This window comes from Pteropus vampyrus, unplaced genomic scaffold (genome assembly GCF_000151845.1).
Source record: "Pteropus vampyrus isolate Shadow unplaced genomic scaffold, Pvam_2.0 Scaffold57, whole genome shotgun sequence".
Taxonomy (NCBI): domain Eukaryota; kingdom Metazoa; phylum Chordata; class Mammalia; order Chiroptera; family Pteropodidae; genus Pteropus; species Pteropus vampyrus.
Window position 1 is genome coordinate 7,246,152 of NW_011888838.1, and position 16,529 is coordinate 7,262,680.

Here is a 16,529-nt window from a genome sequence, read left to right on the forward strand (position 1 = left end):
GAAACATGAATATAGAAAGAATAGAAATCTATTTCTTGACATAATTTCATGTTAAATATCAAAAGCATTTTTCTATATCAAACAAACAATAAATCAGAGATCTTCATATTCCCTAGTGTGGTTTATGTCATTTTTAAATGACGCTAATTTAAGACAAAGAAAAAGGGAACTCACGAATACATTGCTGACCAGCAAGGAGTCCTGTGGAGATCGAGGTCTGCAGTCAAGTGAGTACATTCAGGCTCTATCAGCTGCTTCCTGGGCTGGATGGAGGTGAAGAAAGAAGTCACTGATGATCTAAACAGAACCAGTCTGACGGGTCTTGGCTAGTGTGTTCGGGACTATTTGTGTAACCAGTACGACAAAGTCAAATTTTATAGGGAGCTAGAGAACATAAATTATAAACACTTTCTAGGAGTGGGAACTTAAAAGCTATTGTCTTAAGATTATAACTTAAACATGTTAACATAAACCAAAATATTTATAGGAATTAGATGTTTAAATCTAGAAAGAAACTAAAATCATCTTGCTTGGCCTCTTCGTGTTTCCAGTGAAGACAATAGGTTTAATTAAGTTAAATGACTTGGGCAAACAATTAAGCCATGGTTTATGAACCACCAAATCAGGACAAACACCCATATTTTTTAAACTTTTTTGACATGACTTCCACTCTACCATGCACATAATGAAAGCTTTCCTTTGGTATTGACTATAAGTCAGCTGTTAAAAATACAATAGAGATTAGAAGAGCATTAATATTTTAAAATTATGTGGCATCATTCATCTAGAAAAGTCCAGTAGTTTACAAACATTAGCCCCCAATTGAGACAGTATATTTTCTTCATTATACTGGAGACAGGTATATCAGCCAACAATGAGTCATTACTGTCTTATTTCTGGGAAGTAAATAATGTATTTTTTTTTTAAATGTGTTCACAGACGTATATGCAAATATCTGTGTATTTGTGTCAGGTATAATCTTTAAATTGCCTTCCCTAATCCCCATAAGCTATATTAGGTGTTTATCCTCTGTGCTCTCATGCTATAACACTTACCTTATTATACTAGAATTTTTTGTTTGCTTGTGTCTTAACTCCACTGTGAATAAGTAACAGACAGCAGCCCTATTCCTAACACATATGGGTTCTTAAAAATATGTGTGGAAAGGAGGGAGGGAAGGAAGATATAATGGGGTATGTGTGACGAGTCCTAAAAATCACCATAAAGAAAGCAAATAAACACTGTTTACTATTACTACACATCCATCTAGCCAATGGCTTCTCTGAACGGATGTAGAAGTTGGGATCCACAGCAAAGTGTGGGCTTACACTGCAAAGAATTGAATCTCTCTCTAACAATAACTCCCCAAAACCTCTAACTGGAGCCTAGAGAGAGCATTGTATCTACTCTTCGTTCCTGGCCAATAGATCACTTAATGCTGTTGAGTAACATATATACTTACTTGAAGTTATTCAATATATAGAAACAGTTTTCTGACTACTCCCTTGAAAGTACAATTTAGCCAAAAATAAAGGGGTAACAATAATGAAGTAAAAACTTTCATTTTATGAGTTTAAACTGTTCTTATTCTACAGCCTTTAAAAAGTGAAATCTTCACCAATTAAATGTTAATACTAGCTTAATAATGTTATATTCTATTTTATACTCATTCAATGAAAATATTGATTATACTCTTGCTTTCAAAGAAAAACAGATTCCTCCCCAGTGTGACTTTGAGCCAAGACTTGTCAGACTCATTTTAACAGAATTTCAGGACTTTTTTTTTTTCCTAAAATCCAGATTCCAAACTCAAATAAATTTTTTATGTGGTCCTATGGTCTTGTATACTTAGGTTTATGTACACCCAAAAATGAATTTTTGAAAACTATGAATATAAACTAGAATTTATACAAAACCAGAAAACCAGAGATTAAGGCTATATAAATAGAGGATAAGTGAATGTCAGCCTAAAGACATCAAAAGATTTTCATAATTACATCCTTTCTATATTAATAGTCTTCATTCAGGCTACTCAAAGAGCATTAACAGTCTGTCATCAATTTCATGATATTACTTACACTTCGGTAGAAATTTGAAGAATGACAGGGGAATAAAAAAGAAGAATGAAACCTCAGACTCTATCCATAGAATGGAGCATTTTGTGTATTTAGGTTTTTATTTGCTAGTTACTCTTAGAGTTGTAGGATACATAAGCAAAGTAAATTATTTTTAAATTAATTGATCTCTAAGAGAAAAAAGGCTCTTAGAGCAAAACCTTGTCTTTCATTCAAATATTTATTTTCTGCATTGTTGCTTTTTCTGAAATCATAAATGTTATTTTGCAATTCTTTTAACCTAAACTATGGTGTGAAGAAAATTTATTCAAAGATTTATCATTCTCTTTGTGTCCGAGATCAGAGCAGTCTGTCCTCCCTGTTCCCTGTGCAATGTGAAAGCAGAGTTGGAAGAAATATATCTGTGGACTTGAAACCCACAGTAGATATGTTACATCACGTAACTAGTAAAATACCAACATAACCATAGACATTTTTAACAGCCAACAAACTATTTCATCGTCCTTCTTATACTTATTAGTGTCATAGCAACGAGGCATGTGATGGCTGTAAGAGTGGATTATGCTAAAGAAGTATAGTGCCAGTGTAGCTAGTCATGGATGATTTTTATCATTGTTTAAATATCCCCTGGCTTGAAACAAGTTATTTTATGCCTGCTAATACATGGATACATATACATGGCAGTCTGATTAATTTATGGAAGCCCTCAAAATTATACCTAAATTATGTCTCTCTAATGCTAAAGCAATCCTTTTATTGGTCAATTTACTGGGTTGTACATTACAGACTGACCAATGTAGATAAACTAGTGAATGACCTAGTTATCAGATAAACACAGTTATTGTCATTTGTGAATCCATTTCCTCCTACCCATGCACCTTAATTTATTTAAGCTGAGAAAACAAAGAACATCAGCATAATTAACCTTTGCTTCTATCTCAGCAAAAAGAGGCCATGTAAAAGTACTGCTGAAGAACAAGCTATTACTGTGTGTCACTGACTTTCCTTTTCTTGGTCTTATTTTCTTAACCAAAATGTGATTTGTTTTCTCTATTCCTCTATAAGATATTCTGCATCTGCTATAACTGTCTTCATGATGCTGGAGTTAATTTTTCTGGGTATTACCGGAAGGCTCTGCTAAACTTTACAGTACATAATAATACATAAAGTAAAAATCAGAGATAAGGTTTTTATAATTAGCAGGCAATAACAATGTTAAAACAATATTTTTATTGTATAATTTATTGGTATGTACAATACAGACTGGTTAATATTATTAAACTAGTGAGTATATGAAGATAATGTTTTGGGGCCTATATTAATTTTAAAACAGTAATTTTGCATCAGTCTTTGAAAAATATTTTTAAGATTAGTCAATTTCATGTTGAGGGGTCAACTTTCAGTCTTCTGAAAAGACTCTTCCTGGGATGTGAAGTAAATTTTTTTATCTATACTTTACAAGTAAACACTCCCTAAAATATACAATAAATTGATAAAATTCAAGAAAAAGTACAAACGCAAATAGGTTCTATGTATTTTTTTAAACATACTTGCTCTGATAGAGCTACAAATTTGGCTTTGAACTTCCTAGCAGTAAGGATAACATAGAAAACTTAGAAAGTTTACAATTCTCATTATTAAAAGGCAAGAAACACTTCAAGAGAGAAATTTTCCTGCCACTAAATGAAGAAATTTCTCATATATAGTAACACTGAGCAATGCATTGAATAATATCAGCAACATTTTTATTGAAAACTAGAAGAGGATTTTATATAACTATTTCTTATAACAAGTTTAAAGAAGCCTATGAACATAACTTTGAATTTGAAATTGGTGACAGATTTTTATAGGAGTATTTATGTGGTCATGAATGTATATTTCCACTGACTTAACTTGATAAAAAGATAGAACTCAAAGTATGTATACTAGAGGTACCATGTTCCTTAGAAGAGCTTTCCCAACTATCACTTCTCTCAGAAGACCTTTATGAGAACAGAATAGGAGATAGTCTGAGTTCATATCCCTGGCAAAGGTCTAGAGAGATAGATTATATATTGCTGATGGAGGGAAGATCAATCTACTTTCTTAAACCAAAGGGGCAGTTGACAGAATCAATAGTTTATCAAAACTGAAGAGCTGGATGAAATTTCACATTTAAATAAAATCCCATGAGAATGATTTCAGACTAGAGTAGACTAGAGTATCTTTACTCAGTAGATCTGGTGCGGTTTGTATTATTATGTTTTCATTGCTTGGTTACTTGTACAATGTTTCACAACAGGAAGATTAATGCAAAATTGTTTTATTTTTAATCCAATCAAGACTTCCAACCATGATGTATCGAATCTCCTTTTCATATTCCTTAATGAAATTTTGATAGATGCCATCATTTTCCACGAATTTCAGCTATTAGAACTTTTGTCAATGTTAAAACTTCAGTTATGCATCTGATATAAATAGGATCATATTCTTTTCCCCTCAATACAAGCTTAAATTTCAATGCTGGCTGCTTGGAGTAGAGAAAGTGGAAGGAGATCTGACTCCTCCTTCCTCACTGTTAGCCCCTCTAGTTTTGGAATCAGAGAGAGGAGATAAGGGTAGTAGAGCTCTACATAATCAGCCATGTGTAGGTGTGGGAAAGTGTCCCAGCTCTTTTCCTTGTTCGATTTAGTTTTGTCTACTGCTAATAGTTTCTGCTATCGAGAGCTCTGTGCTGCTGATGTGCTTGGTTTTGTTCAGATGGCATTCAGCTTTACCCTGGCCCTGTAATCATTGAGGAATTTCTCAGGGAAAGCAACCATGTCCACTTCGGGCTCTGACACCAGTTCTGCCCCTAACTACTCTAGCTGTAGTTTCCCCTCACTTAGCAGCCATACTGTCCCTTTCCTCCGTGCTACTTTGCACATAGCCATAGTAGCCACTGAGATCATCATCTGAACCCTCCAAGAGCCACAGGACACCGAGTTAGGGTCAAGGGGGATATTTATTCCCTCTCAAGAATGAACTCTAGTCCCTTCTTACCTGTTAATGTGAGCTACTCCAGTGAGTTCCTCTTCTTCAAATATCTGAAGGCTAGACATAAGCAGCTGCCTTTGGTTCATAGGTGTCTCTCAAACTTTAGGTGGCAAATGCTTAACTCCTCCAAGAAGACTCTCAACCATGCTATTCTGCCAAAGCAGCTCCAGATAGACATGTGTGTTCAGTACCTCCATCCATCTAGCTGAGGAAAGAGAGGCAAGTCTCTCTCATGCAGATATATATGCAGTCTTTACACATGATTCTCCCAATGGGCTTCCATCATTTGGCTTCAGGAGGAGAAAAAAATCATCCCTCTGTTTCCCTTAAAAAGAAGTGTAACTTTTTCCCGTGAACACTGGGCTCTTCAAAAGTTTGTTAATTTTCACCACTCTTCTCCCTAATTTTCTTTTTGGTCAGATTGGGAGCTGGTTGCTGTTAGGAGAGCAAGTTATTTCACCTCAGTGTTTCTACCCTTAGTAGAGGACAGTGTCTGTCCCCAATTTTTGACATCTCTTTGGAGTTTCTCATAGGAAAGAGGAAACCTACTCTTCTTTTCAATTATGAGCAACAGAAAAAATCCTAATCAACATCCTAAAATCTCGTTTATAAGAGTATCTAGTTATGCCCTTAATTTCCATAAGATTTTATACTTTTTGTGGTATTTTTTTATCATGATGTTCCATTATTCTGTTGATTCATTGAATGAATCTATTATTAATCTAAAATTATTTGACTAGTCCAACCTCATCTCCAAACACTAGATGTCACTCCACTCCATCACGTGGGCCTTCTGTTTGCTCTTAGATCCCTGAATTCAGGTCTGCCTCATGGCCTTTTTACTTGCTGTTCCTACTTCTTAGAATTCTCTTCCCCTTAATTTTCCCAGCACTTAACCTAGATGACACACTGATAAATGTCTAAGCAGAAATTTGAGCCCGATCAGTCTAGTTCTAGTTTATAGGCTGAGTTGTTAGCAACCATACTTTAATAGTATATTTTTAACTTCTATATTTTCCAGTCTTAAAGTATTTTTGATAAGTAATTAAACATAAGACTTAAAAAACACACACACATCTATTTTGACTCTATAAGACTAATCAGGAGAATATATGTAAATTATTTAAATTGCCTGAGGGGAGGCATTCACTATTCAACATCCAGTTAAAGATAAAAAGTCCAGGTGGTTTTTTAAAAAATTTATTTACCCATGGTTTTATGTAATGTATATTTACTCTAAAATAAAGAGAGAGAGGAGGGGATATTTAACAAAATTAATGATTTGATGGATGATTGTATAAAATATTTTTTCTAATATAACAAGCCCAAATTAAATGTGGTCAGGTGGTATGAAATTAATTAAACTTGAACTTCAGAACTTAGCAATTGTTTTAGCAAGTTGTGTTTGGCATATATGTCTCTGAAAGTTATAGAATTATTTTGTTTACAGTGAAAGGAAAAGCTAACTGATATTGCAGTCTCTTTTAATAAAGTAACTTGTTCTTATTCATTTTTTATTCCTCCTAGTATCTAGTACAATGAGTAATACAACAGAAGCACTCAAAACCTTTATAGAATTACTGAAATGTTATAAAATATGTTCTGCTTACTTAAAACTGGACTTAAGTAAACAACCCTTTTGTTTTTTTGCTAAAATCACAAACAAGGCTGTTTTGACCACTGGAAGCCACAACTTCCTATTACCATCCTGAATCCTAGTTTACTACAATAATATGGTTTCCTATGCATTAGTGATTTAATTTCTTCAGGCCGAATAAAGTTATAATAAATATATAAGTGATAATGAGACCTGCTCTAGGTGTGGAATATCTAAAAGTATGAGATATAAATTTTTAAAATGGAACCCCTAATCAGGTTGTCAGAATGGACATGCCATTTCTTCATGGTCTGAAAAGATTTAAGAGAGAATATCCAGTATTGAAAGTCACTGTGTATAGCATTTTTATGCCTGATGTATACATGAAAGGGAAGAGAAAGTAGGTCTAAGGTTGGAAAGAAAAGGTCCAGACATAAAATAGTGTTTTGCTGAAATTATACATTCATAGGAAGGTAAGGAAAGGATAGGCACAGGCCTTCCCTCACTTGTTTTCTCATTCAACTCCATTACTCAGCCTTGACTAGCAGTGTGTGGATGAAGCCTATCCCTCTATCTCCACCGTAGGGTAGTTCACAGTGATTGAGTGTGTTTGTTTCTGAATTACTCAGTGGGAAATAAGTCTCACATCATATTCACCTAAGAAAGAATGCTTTAGAACAAATGCCAACATCACCACCACTTTTATTGAGAAATAAGAAAAAAATAAAAGTAGAGTTTCTGAATACTGAAGTAGTATAGTCTTTTAATGATAATCAAAATAATCAGTTGAATATAAAAATAAAATTATATTTGGATCAGTTTAATCTATATATTTTTAATATCTACTATACTTAAGTACTGTACAGAGTTGCTAAGTTAGAAGGTAGAATGATTAATTGATCTCTGTATGCAAGAAGGCAGAGCAGGAGAGGCAGATACAAAAGCTCCATGTGTGGTAAGGTAACAAAGGGCTAAGGGAAATAAAAATGGAGCTATCGATTCTGCTTGTCAGGGACTTCACAGAAGGGCAAGGACCCACAAGTGATTAAGGTTTCACCAGAATAACGAAGAAAGCTCTTTTGGGGAAGAAGCAGCAGCCTGAGTAAAACTACTGAGACTTGAATAAAATACGCAATACACTTGTAAGATGTTCACCAAGAAAGTTCAATCTGAAAAGAATACAGTTCTTCTTTTTGAACCCATACCCATAAGCAATCAAATTCTTTGTGTTAGCCCCTTCTTGATATATCAATGTATAAGCAATCCTGCAAACAAGTTTCCATGCAGAATACCATTTTTACAATTCCTTTACTTCTAAGAAACCATTCTGCATGAGGTTGAATAAGTATAAGTTTTCATTCAAATATAGAAGATCACCACCAAGACAGGTCTTCCGTATCTCTCCTGTCATTACACTGCATTACTTTCCTAGAAGACATTCTTGAACCACTTAATGGACCCTGCTCTTTGCTTCCTAGGACATAGCACTTCACCTAAAATAGGGCTTATTAGCCCATTTTGAAATTGTATGTACATTTGTTTTTGTTCCTCATGACAATGTTGAATCCTTAAAGACGGATTGTGTCCTTCTTTTTAACCACAGTATATCCAAGGCCTACCTAAGTGCCAGCTGCATAGTTGGCACTCAGTAAAGATCTATTGAATGTACAAGTCTCTTCACACTTGTGGTTTGGGGATCCAAGATCCTCTCGCAGGGTACTGGGTCAGGCCTGGCCAGGACAAGAGTCACTGGGCTAGCAACTGAGGACTAGTTCCTAGGGTAGGTCAGGCACACTAGTTGAGGAGTTCTGCAGTGGAGAAAGCAAGAGGCTGAATTGAAGCCGAAGTCTTTAAAGAGAATGGAGTTTCAAAGTCAAGGAAACAAAGTCAAAGGAAAGAAGCCGGGTCTTGAATGGGGAGAAAAGCTTAGGCACTAAAACTGGGGACCTTGTGTTCACAGGTGAATTTGTCAAGGTGCCTTGGAAAACAGGAAGCCATAAGATCAGCATGGACCATCTTCTTACAGTGTCAAATGTATTCAATGGTGAGTAATTTAAAAACATTCTATTTCTATAAACAAGATAGATAGGATAAGATGCAAATTTTCACAGATTTTAAAAATAAAATTGAGATTTCAAAATAACTCTGCTTTTGGTGAGCCAGTTCATTCTGTATGCCCAGATTTCTAGAGTCATATGCTTTTCCCCCTGATGTTGGGGATACCGCAATACAAATTTTTGAGAAGCATCAATAGGGTGAACAAAGAAGGTGAACAAAACCAGACTTTCAAAGGGTGAACAAAGAAGGTGAACAAAACCAGACTTTCAAAGAAATAATTTGACATAATTCAAGAGGGATCTTGGACAATTGTCAAGAAAAATATTGGGCTATCTTTGACTTAATTTATCTGATTCGCATAAAGGTGGGTTGTATGGATTAGGGAAAATGTTAAGTAGATAACTAGCTCAAAAAAATTTTTTAAACTAAAATCAACTTTTCTTCTTTGTATGACACAATGTGTAAAACAAGATTTGTCACAAGTTGGTAACTGTTGAAGCTAAGTGAGGTGGACTCGAGGGTTCATTATACTATTCTCTTTATTTGGCAATTTATTTGAAAATTTCCAACTTAAAGTTTAAAAAGACAAGAGCAATACATGCTTATTTATAAAATAATATTACATACAGGTAATCAAAAAGAAGAAAATGTAAAATGAAAATAATTCCATTGTCTAAAGTCCATATTTTTATAGTATTACTTTTCTAACTATTCGTAGATACAGATAGATTGGTAATTTTTAAAAATCTCTAAGAAATGTAATTCCATTGCCCAGATACTATCATATTGTAGGATTAATTTTCTAGTCTACTCATAGGTAGAGATTAGGTAGATAGATGATAGATAGATAGATAGATAGATAGATAGATAGATAGATAGATAGATAGATAGATACATAGATAGATACATAGATAGATACATAGATAGATAGATACATAGATAGATAGATAGATAGATAGATAGATAGATAGATAGATAGATAGATAGATAGACAGACAGACAGATAGATAGATAGATATTAAAATGATGTTTGATTCTCCAAACGTATCCCATCCTACTCTCCATTGACTAGCAACAGTCTGATATGGGAAACTCACCTTAACTTAATGAGTGATCCTGACTTGTGGAAAGGGAATTGCATCCCTTTGCAAACTGAGCTTATTATTTTGCACCTTTCAATTCTAACCATTGATAAGTGAGAAGATGGTTGCTAGAGACTTCTAAAAATGTTCCTTTTTTATCTTTACAGCAAGTAATAGCCATTCTCTCTTTCTATCTAAATATAAGTAAGTAATCAAGTAGTTATACTTAATTGCCCCTGGAATCTATTATACAATTATTTTAGAAACTAGCTGCAGGATGAAACAGATATTTTGAGTAACAGAGCAGAGAAACGAACTAGTTCTTTGATAACATAGTTGGGTCACTGAATCAACCAACCCTGAAGCCTGCTGTATTTCTGGACTAGATCAATTGGATTAACAAATCTAAAACTATAATTATAATTTTACTTGCTGCCAAAACTATCCTGTTATCATACAATTTAGTCTTTTTGTCTATATAACGATATATCGTGAACATCAGTTCATGTCAATAAATTTAATTCCACAGCATCATTTTGAATGTCTCCATTGTACACCTGTACCTTTCTAACATCTCCAAAGTATATTGTGCAATCTTCTTGTGCTGTCAAATGCATAAAGTTCTTTAGCAGTGTGTCCATTAAGGACATGGTCCAAATTTCAGTATACCCTTTCTGAAGGCAGGACTACTTCTCTATTGAATGACCACTATATTAAGATAATGACTATGTGTTCAAAACCATTTTATCTAAGTTCAAATAAGATAGCAGTTTTTTTATTGTGAATCCATGAAAAGTTTTACATGGTATTGTTTTCTTTTCTACCTTTAATTAGGAAAAAGGTTACTATAACCTGATACTAGAACAATTTTGCCACCTCATGTAGGATGCTATGCAAAATTCCTCCGCACTGAGCAAAGGTAAGCTTGATGGCAAGAGATTTGTTATGACTGTTTTCCCAGTATATGTATATATTATTCAGAAGGATCAGAAAGTAATAATCCCCCCAAAATGCTGGCTATAGTAGGGAAAGGCAGGTCTTTAGGGGGTTTTAAGCTTGAAATGTCATGTTAACCTTGATATGTCAATTAGTTTTTGACTGGCTGCAATCTTCTCAAAAAAGGATATCGTATTATGGGATTAATATTAGGATAATAAAAAGATAATATACAAGAATATCTCTTTTACATAGCATTCCTATCTGTGATTCAAAACTCCCAATATGGGTGAAGAAAATGTGAAAAGGAGCAATAGTTCATATGTGAATAGTCATTTCAATGCTCACATCAAATACCATATCATGATAAAAAGAATATGGTTACACCATAAATATTGCAAATATCAATGTTCTACTGAATTTGACTGCATGTGTGTCACTTGCCTGGTTTTTGCTTTTATTTAAGGTGAATGTTTTGTCAAAATCTCAAATACTCATATCAGTTTGGATTTCATGCACAGACAGGTCAGTTTATGTCCCTTAATACCCCTTTGTTCAAATAAAACAATGCTGCTAAATTGTCAAGAGTCCTAATCCAGATTGTTTTACATACAGAAAGTTAAAAGAAAAATTACTGGCATAAAATGGAATCACAGTGGATAGTTACTACAATTTACTCTTCAATTACCTAGAGCATATCCAAAGACATACCTACAGCTCCAAAAATATCCCCACCAAGCATAATCCACATGCCACCAAAACATCCTCCTCCTGGTGGGAAATTAGACAAAGTCATGTCTATTAGACTTTCACAGGTGATGTCCTGAGATCAATATTCTTCAAGTTCAAGCTTTCTGTGCAATTTCTTTAAGTAAATTGAGTCAGACTTTAACATGAAGTTTTAAAATACCAGTCTTGGGTTAAACAATGAGTTTCATTGTTCTATCAATCAGGGCCTGAGAAGAAATAGATAGTTCAGTTTCATTTTGTTGCATGTATCTATCCAGTTTTCCCAACACTGTGTATTGAATAGACTGTCTTTACCTCGTTGTATATTCTTGCCTCCTTTGTCATAGATTAAATGATCATATAGGCATGGATTTATTTCTGGGCTTTATTTTTTGTTCCATTCATCTATGTGTCTGTTTTTATGCCAGTACCATGTTGTTTTGATTAATAGAGATTTGTAGTATAGTTTGATATCAGATAGCGTGATACCTCTAATTTTGTTCTTCTAAGGCACTTTTTAAAACACTGATGGTCAGGTCTCACTGCCTACCAATGAAATCTGTGTGTCTGGGAATAGAAGCCAGGAGTCAGTATTTTTTAAAGATCCCCAAGTGATTCCAAAGTGAAACATCGAACTAGTGAAGAAGACTGGGTATGAGTTGCTCGAATGGTAAAAAGGACCTAAGAGTATGTTACAGAAGCCAGTGGAAAAAAGTATATAGAAGGGTTTGGAGTGATTATTTATTAAAGGCCTTTAAAATGTGCATTTCCTTTGATTTCACTTCTAAGAATTTAATCTAATGAAATAAGAAGGTTCTCAAAAATTTGCCTACAAGAATATGTACTCCAACATTGTTTGAATAGTGCTCCCCAAAATGTCCTAAAATGCAACAGAATATTATGTCCTCATGAAAAATGACATTAACTGTTGATTTATAAACATGAGAAGATTGCTATACATTGTTAAGTGGAAAACAGATTATATATTAAATATAGTATGATTTATTTGTATAACCATATAAATAAGCAATACATACATATATGTATGGAAAAAAATCTAGCCTTTCTGTCTGGCCGCAGCCATCAGATAAGCCAAAACAGATGTTTATAGGTATATCCAAGAGCTATGGAAAAAGAAGCAGTTCGATGTAATGCTCTTTCTTCTCAGGATGTGCTGTTGGCAGTACCGCCAGCTCTCTGTGCTCTACAGGGCCCCCACCACACGCTGCTCTACGAACCACCCAGGCTGAGAAACAAGGCCAGCAAGGTTATGACACATATTGGATTTGCATGCTCTATGGTGACCACAAATGCCCAGTCTCTAAGGGTGCGACCTACGGCAAGCCTGTCCATCACAGTGTTAAACCAACTAAAGTTCACTCCAGCCATCAGCCTGTTGCTGAGGAGTGAGCTAGATGCCACTGTAGGAGATCTGAGAGTCCTGAATTCTTACTGGGCTGGTGAAGATTCCATGTATAAATTCTTTGAGATGGTATCCTCATCAATCCATTCCATAAATCTATCAAATGGAATCCTGACACCCAGTGGATCACCAAGCCAGTCCACAAGCACATGGAAATGCAAAGGCTGACATCTGCAAGCTGCAAGTGCTGTGGTTTTGGAAAGGGCTGCAAGTTTCACCACACTATTGATGGTTCTCACCATGCAGCTTGGAGAAGGCGCAATACTCTCCAGCTCCACCATTATCGCTAATGTAAGCAATGTTTGTAAAATTCTTACCTACTAAACAATTTAGGACAATCTAAAAAGAAAGAGAGAAATCTAGAAATACATACCATAAAATACAAATATTTTCTGGGGGTTGGAATGATGGTTAATTTTGTTCATATTCCTCTTATTCACCTGTACTTTCTACTTCTAATACAAGTAACATATAATTTTTTTAATGAAGTAGTAAATGCTGTATTTCTCACCTGTATTCTTTCGTTGGTGTGCTAGATTTTAAACTTTTGAAAGATAGCAGTGACCCTCTTTCTTCTTTACCACTGTTCCTCCAATATCTGGATCAATAGTTTTTTATATACTAGGCATTTGGTACTATTATTGTTGGTTCAATGAGTAAGACTCCTAAGAGGTCTTTCTACATCTAGTCTTGTTCTCATCCAGTGCATTATCCCACCTCTTGCTATTATGATTATTCTGAAATGCCAATCTCACTGTGCCACTTTCTTGCTAAAAATCCTTTAATTAGTATTTACCATTTTCAGAATAAATTTGAAATTTATTAGCATGCTATCTAAATATCCTTCTCCTGCCTACCTATTTAGCCACATCATTGGCCATGGCATACTTTGCACCTAGAATCATCTTCTCTTTAATCAACATATCTTTGTAAGTGCTTTATCTTCGATTCAGAAGATCTATTCTCCCTTCCTTGGTCTGGCTGAACTACCCATGCATCAGCACTTAACTCATCTTTCACCTTCTCTAGGTAGCTGTCCTCCTTTAGTCTACATTAGGTATTCTTTCTAATCTCTACTTTCCTTAGCTATAACAACTACAATACTGTATTAGAATTTTAATATGTTTTATTGACTTTTATTATTTAAAAAATTATATTGGTCCATTGTGAATATTTTAGAAAATACAGAAATCTAAAGAGAATAAAGTTAACCAATCTGCCATTTTTTGAGATATTTGTTCTGTGCCCACAAGTCAACACATTTTGGTATATATCCTCCTCCCTATGTGTATTTTTGCCCCTTCTTATTCTCCACAATTCAAACAGTTTAGTTTTTTAAAAAGTTATAAATTATTCAAGTCTTTCTTCTCTTTAATATTCTTTTAAAATTTCCTATTGGATTTAGAAAAAAAAAATCATATCCTTACTGTAATCTTTAAGGACAAAGAAGATCTGGTCCCTACCTACATTTCCATACTTACAATATGTCACTCTTCTTATCACTTCCTCTCCAACTCACATTGAAATTTTCATTCTTTGTACATATCATGCTTTGACATCTTAGAATTTTTTCATCTTCTTCTCTCTGCTGTGAACTCTTTTACTCCAGTTTTTCATGAAAGTAATTTGTGTTTATCATTCAAATCTCAGTTTAAACATTATATTTCAGAGAAGGGATCTTCTAATCTACTTTAGCTCCAGAAAAATTGTTATAGAATTTCTTACATCTACTTCATAATATTCATTCCATTAAGAATTATGTGTTTAGTAGTGGTTCCCTCATCACCAAATTTGTAAACTCCTTGTGTATGTCTGTCTTACTCACTTCTATGATCCTAGTACTTACTATGTATTCAAAATATTTCAGGTGCTTAGCACTGCTTACAGGAAAAAAATAATAGCATGTGTAATAAAAGTAGGTTTATATCTATTTTTAATAATGTTTTATGGATATCTTCTCATATCATTAAATCTAGGCCCAATGTCAATTTTGGTTACATAATAGTTCATTGTATGGATTTATCATCCAATATTATTGCTATTTTCTCTTTACTTGTATATTTTCCTGACTGGACTATAATTTTCTTTAACACAGGAACTAGACCTTTTTCTCTATCGCTCTAGTGCCTAGCATGTAGTAGGAGTTCAAATGAATGAAAAGGTTTATAACCACAGCAATAATGGTTACCATTTACTGAGTCCTTACTGTGTGCTGAGCACTATTCTAAATTCTTTATATGCATTAGTTCATTTGACCCTGACAACAAACCTGTTAGCCCCATTTAACAGATGAAGAAATTGAGGCCTAGGGAAAATAAGTAATGTACCAGAGTCTCAGTTAATAAATAGTGCAACTGAATTAGGCTATCTGGCTTTAGACCTGAGTCCATAAGAAGAATCAAAAAGAGATTGCCGGATCAGGCAAAGGATACCTTAGTAGTGACTTTCAATACAGAAGATCTGTGAAGAAGAAATTGGTTTGGAGTATGCTGAGGACAAAAGTAGGAGATCTGAACACGTCAAAAATGTAGAACCTCTCCATTAGTTATGAGGATAGAGAACAAAAGAGAAAACTAGCTAAAGTAATGGAGAAAAGCCTGAGGATGAAGCAGGGCAACATTCCTGAGACACAGGGGGAACCAGGGTAAGAGGTCTAAGTAAAAGAGAAGCATGATTAGACTTGCATTTGCGTGTAAGAAAAAGGGGTAAGTCCCACAAACAGGACTTTCCATGAATGTTCATTGAACCATAATGACAATGAGGTGCTATTCATAAAGAGCCTGAGAGTTGAGACCTCTCCTTAGGCTATGTATCAAAATATTCAAAGCCAGGAAATATATATCCTAAGAATTTTTCTTCTGGAAACTCTCTGTGTTTGTTCTCCATTAATCCATATTATTGGTCAGTTCATGCTATCATACCTATGAAAAGCTCATTCTGCTTACCAATAGTTGACATTTTGTCTAAGGAATGATATACATAAAGATTTAAAGTAGTTAAATGATAATAATTTTCATTTTTCATTACTTTGAAAGGTTACAAGATAAGAGCTATAACAAGGTAGTAACTTAGATGTAGACTAATAGCTATGAGGATAGATACTATTTTTTTTTTTTAAATAAAAACCTCTTCCAATCAAACACTGATTCAGTTAACAAAAAGTCAGAAGACATACACATACAGAGACTATTTCTGATTTGCTTTTGGTATTTAAGAACTGAAGGGAATTTAGAAAAAAAAATTTCACAAATGCAGGAGCAAATCAACAGAGTTGAGCACAGCTAAATTCTCCATGCCAAATATCTACAGTTAAAAGAGGTGTTAATAACCTTAAAAATAATATTCTTGGAAACAAGAAAAATTTTGCCTGTTAGGACTGTTACTTAGCCTGAAGGAAAAGATTCCTTCCCCTAAAAGCTTAATACTTCGGCATTAGAAAAAATTAAAAGAGAATATTATCAAGCTATAAATAAATAATTTTAAATATAAATAAATGCTTCACCCATCTCTATTCCATAGTCATGATGTTAGGTAGCTAGTCTAACATGAGTGACAGGGAAACAAAGGAATAGAGGAGGCCCAGCTCTGTAACCATAGAAACTTCCCTTGAAGAC

At 34.3% G+C, this 16,529-nt stretch overlaps 1 protein-coding gene and 1 pseudogene across 1 annotated transcript in view; one reads left to right on the forward strand and one right to left on the reverse strand.

Annotated features, from left to right (window-relative positions):
- Positions 1–5,176, reverse strand: part of LOC105292468 (transmembrane protease serine 11E-like) — a 42,220-nt gene extending 37,044 nt beyond the window's left edge. Inside the window, exon 1 of the mRNA XM_011360684.1 lies at positions 5,097–5,176. Within this exon, the coding sequence (XP_011358986.1) occupies positions 5,097–5,176 (80 nt within the window). The remainder of the gene's footprint in view (positions 1–5,096) is intronic.
- Positions 5,177–6,974: 1,798 nt separating this feature from the next.
- LOC105292469 lies at positions 6,975–13,205 on the forward strand (annotated as a pseudogene).
- Positions 13,206–16,529: the final 3,324 nt, after the last annotated feature.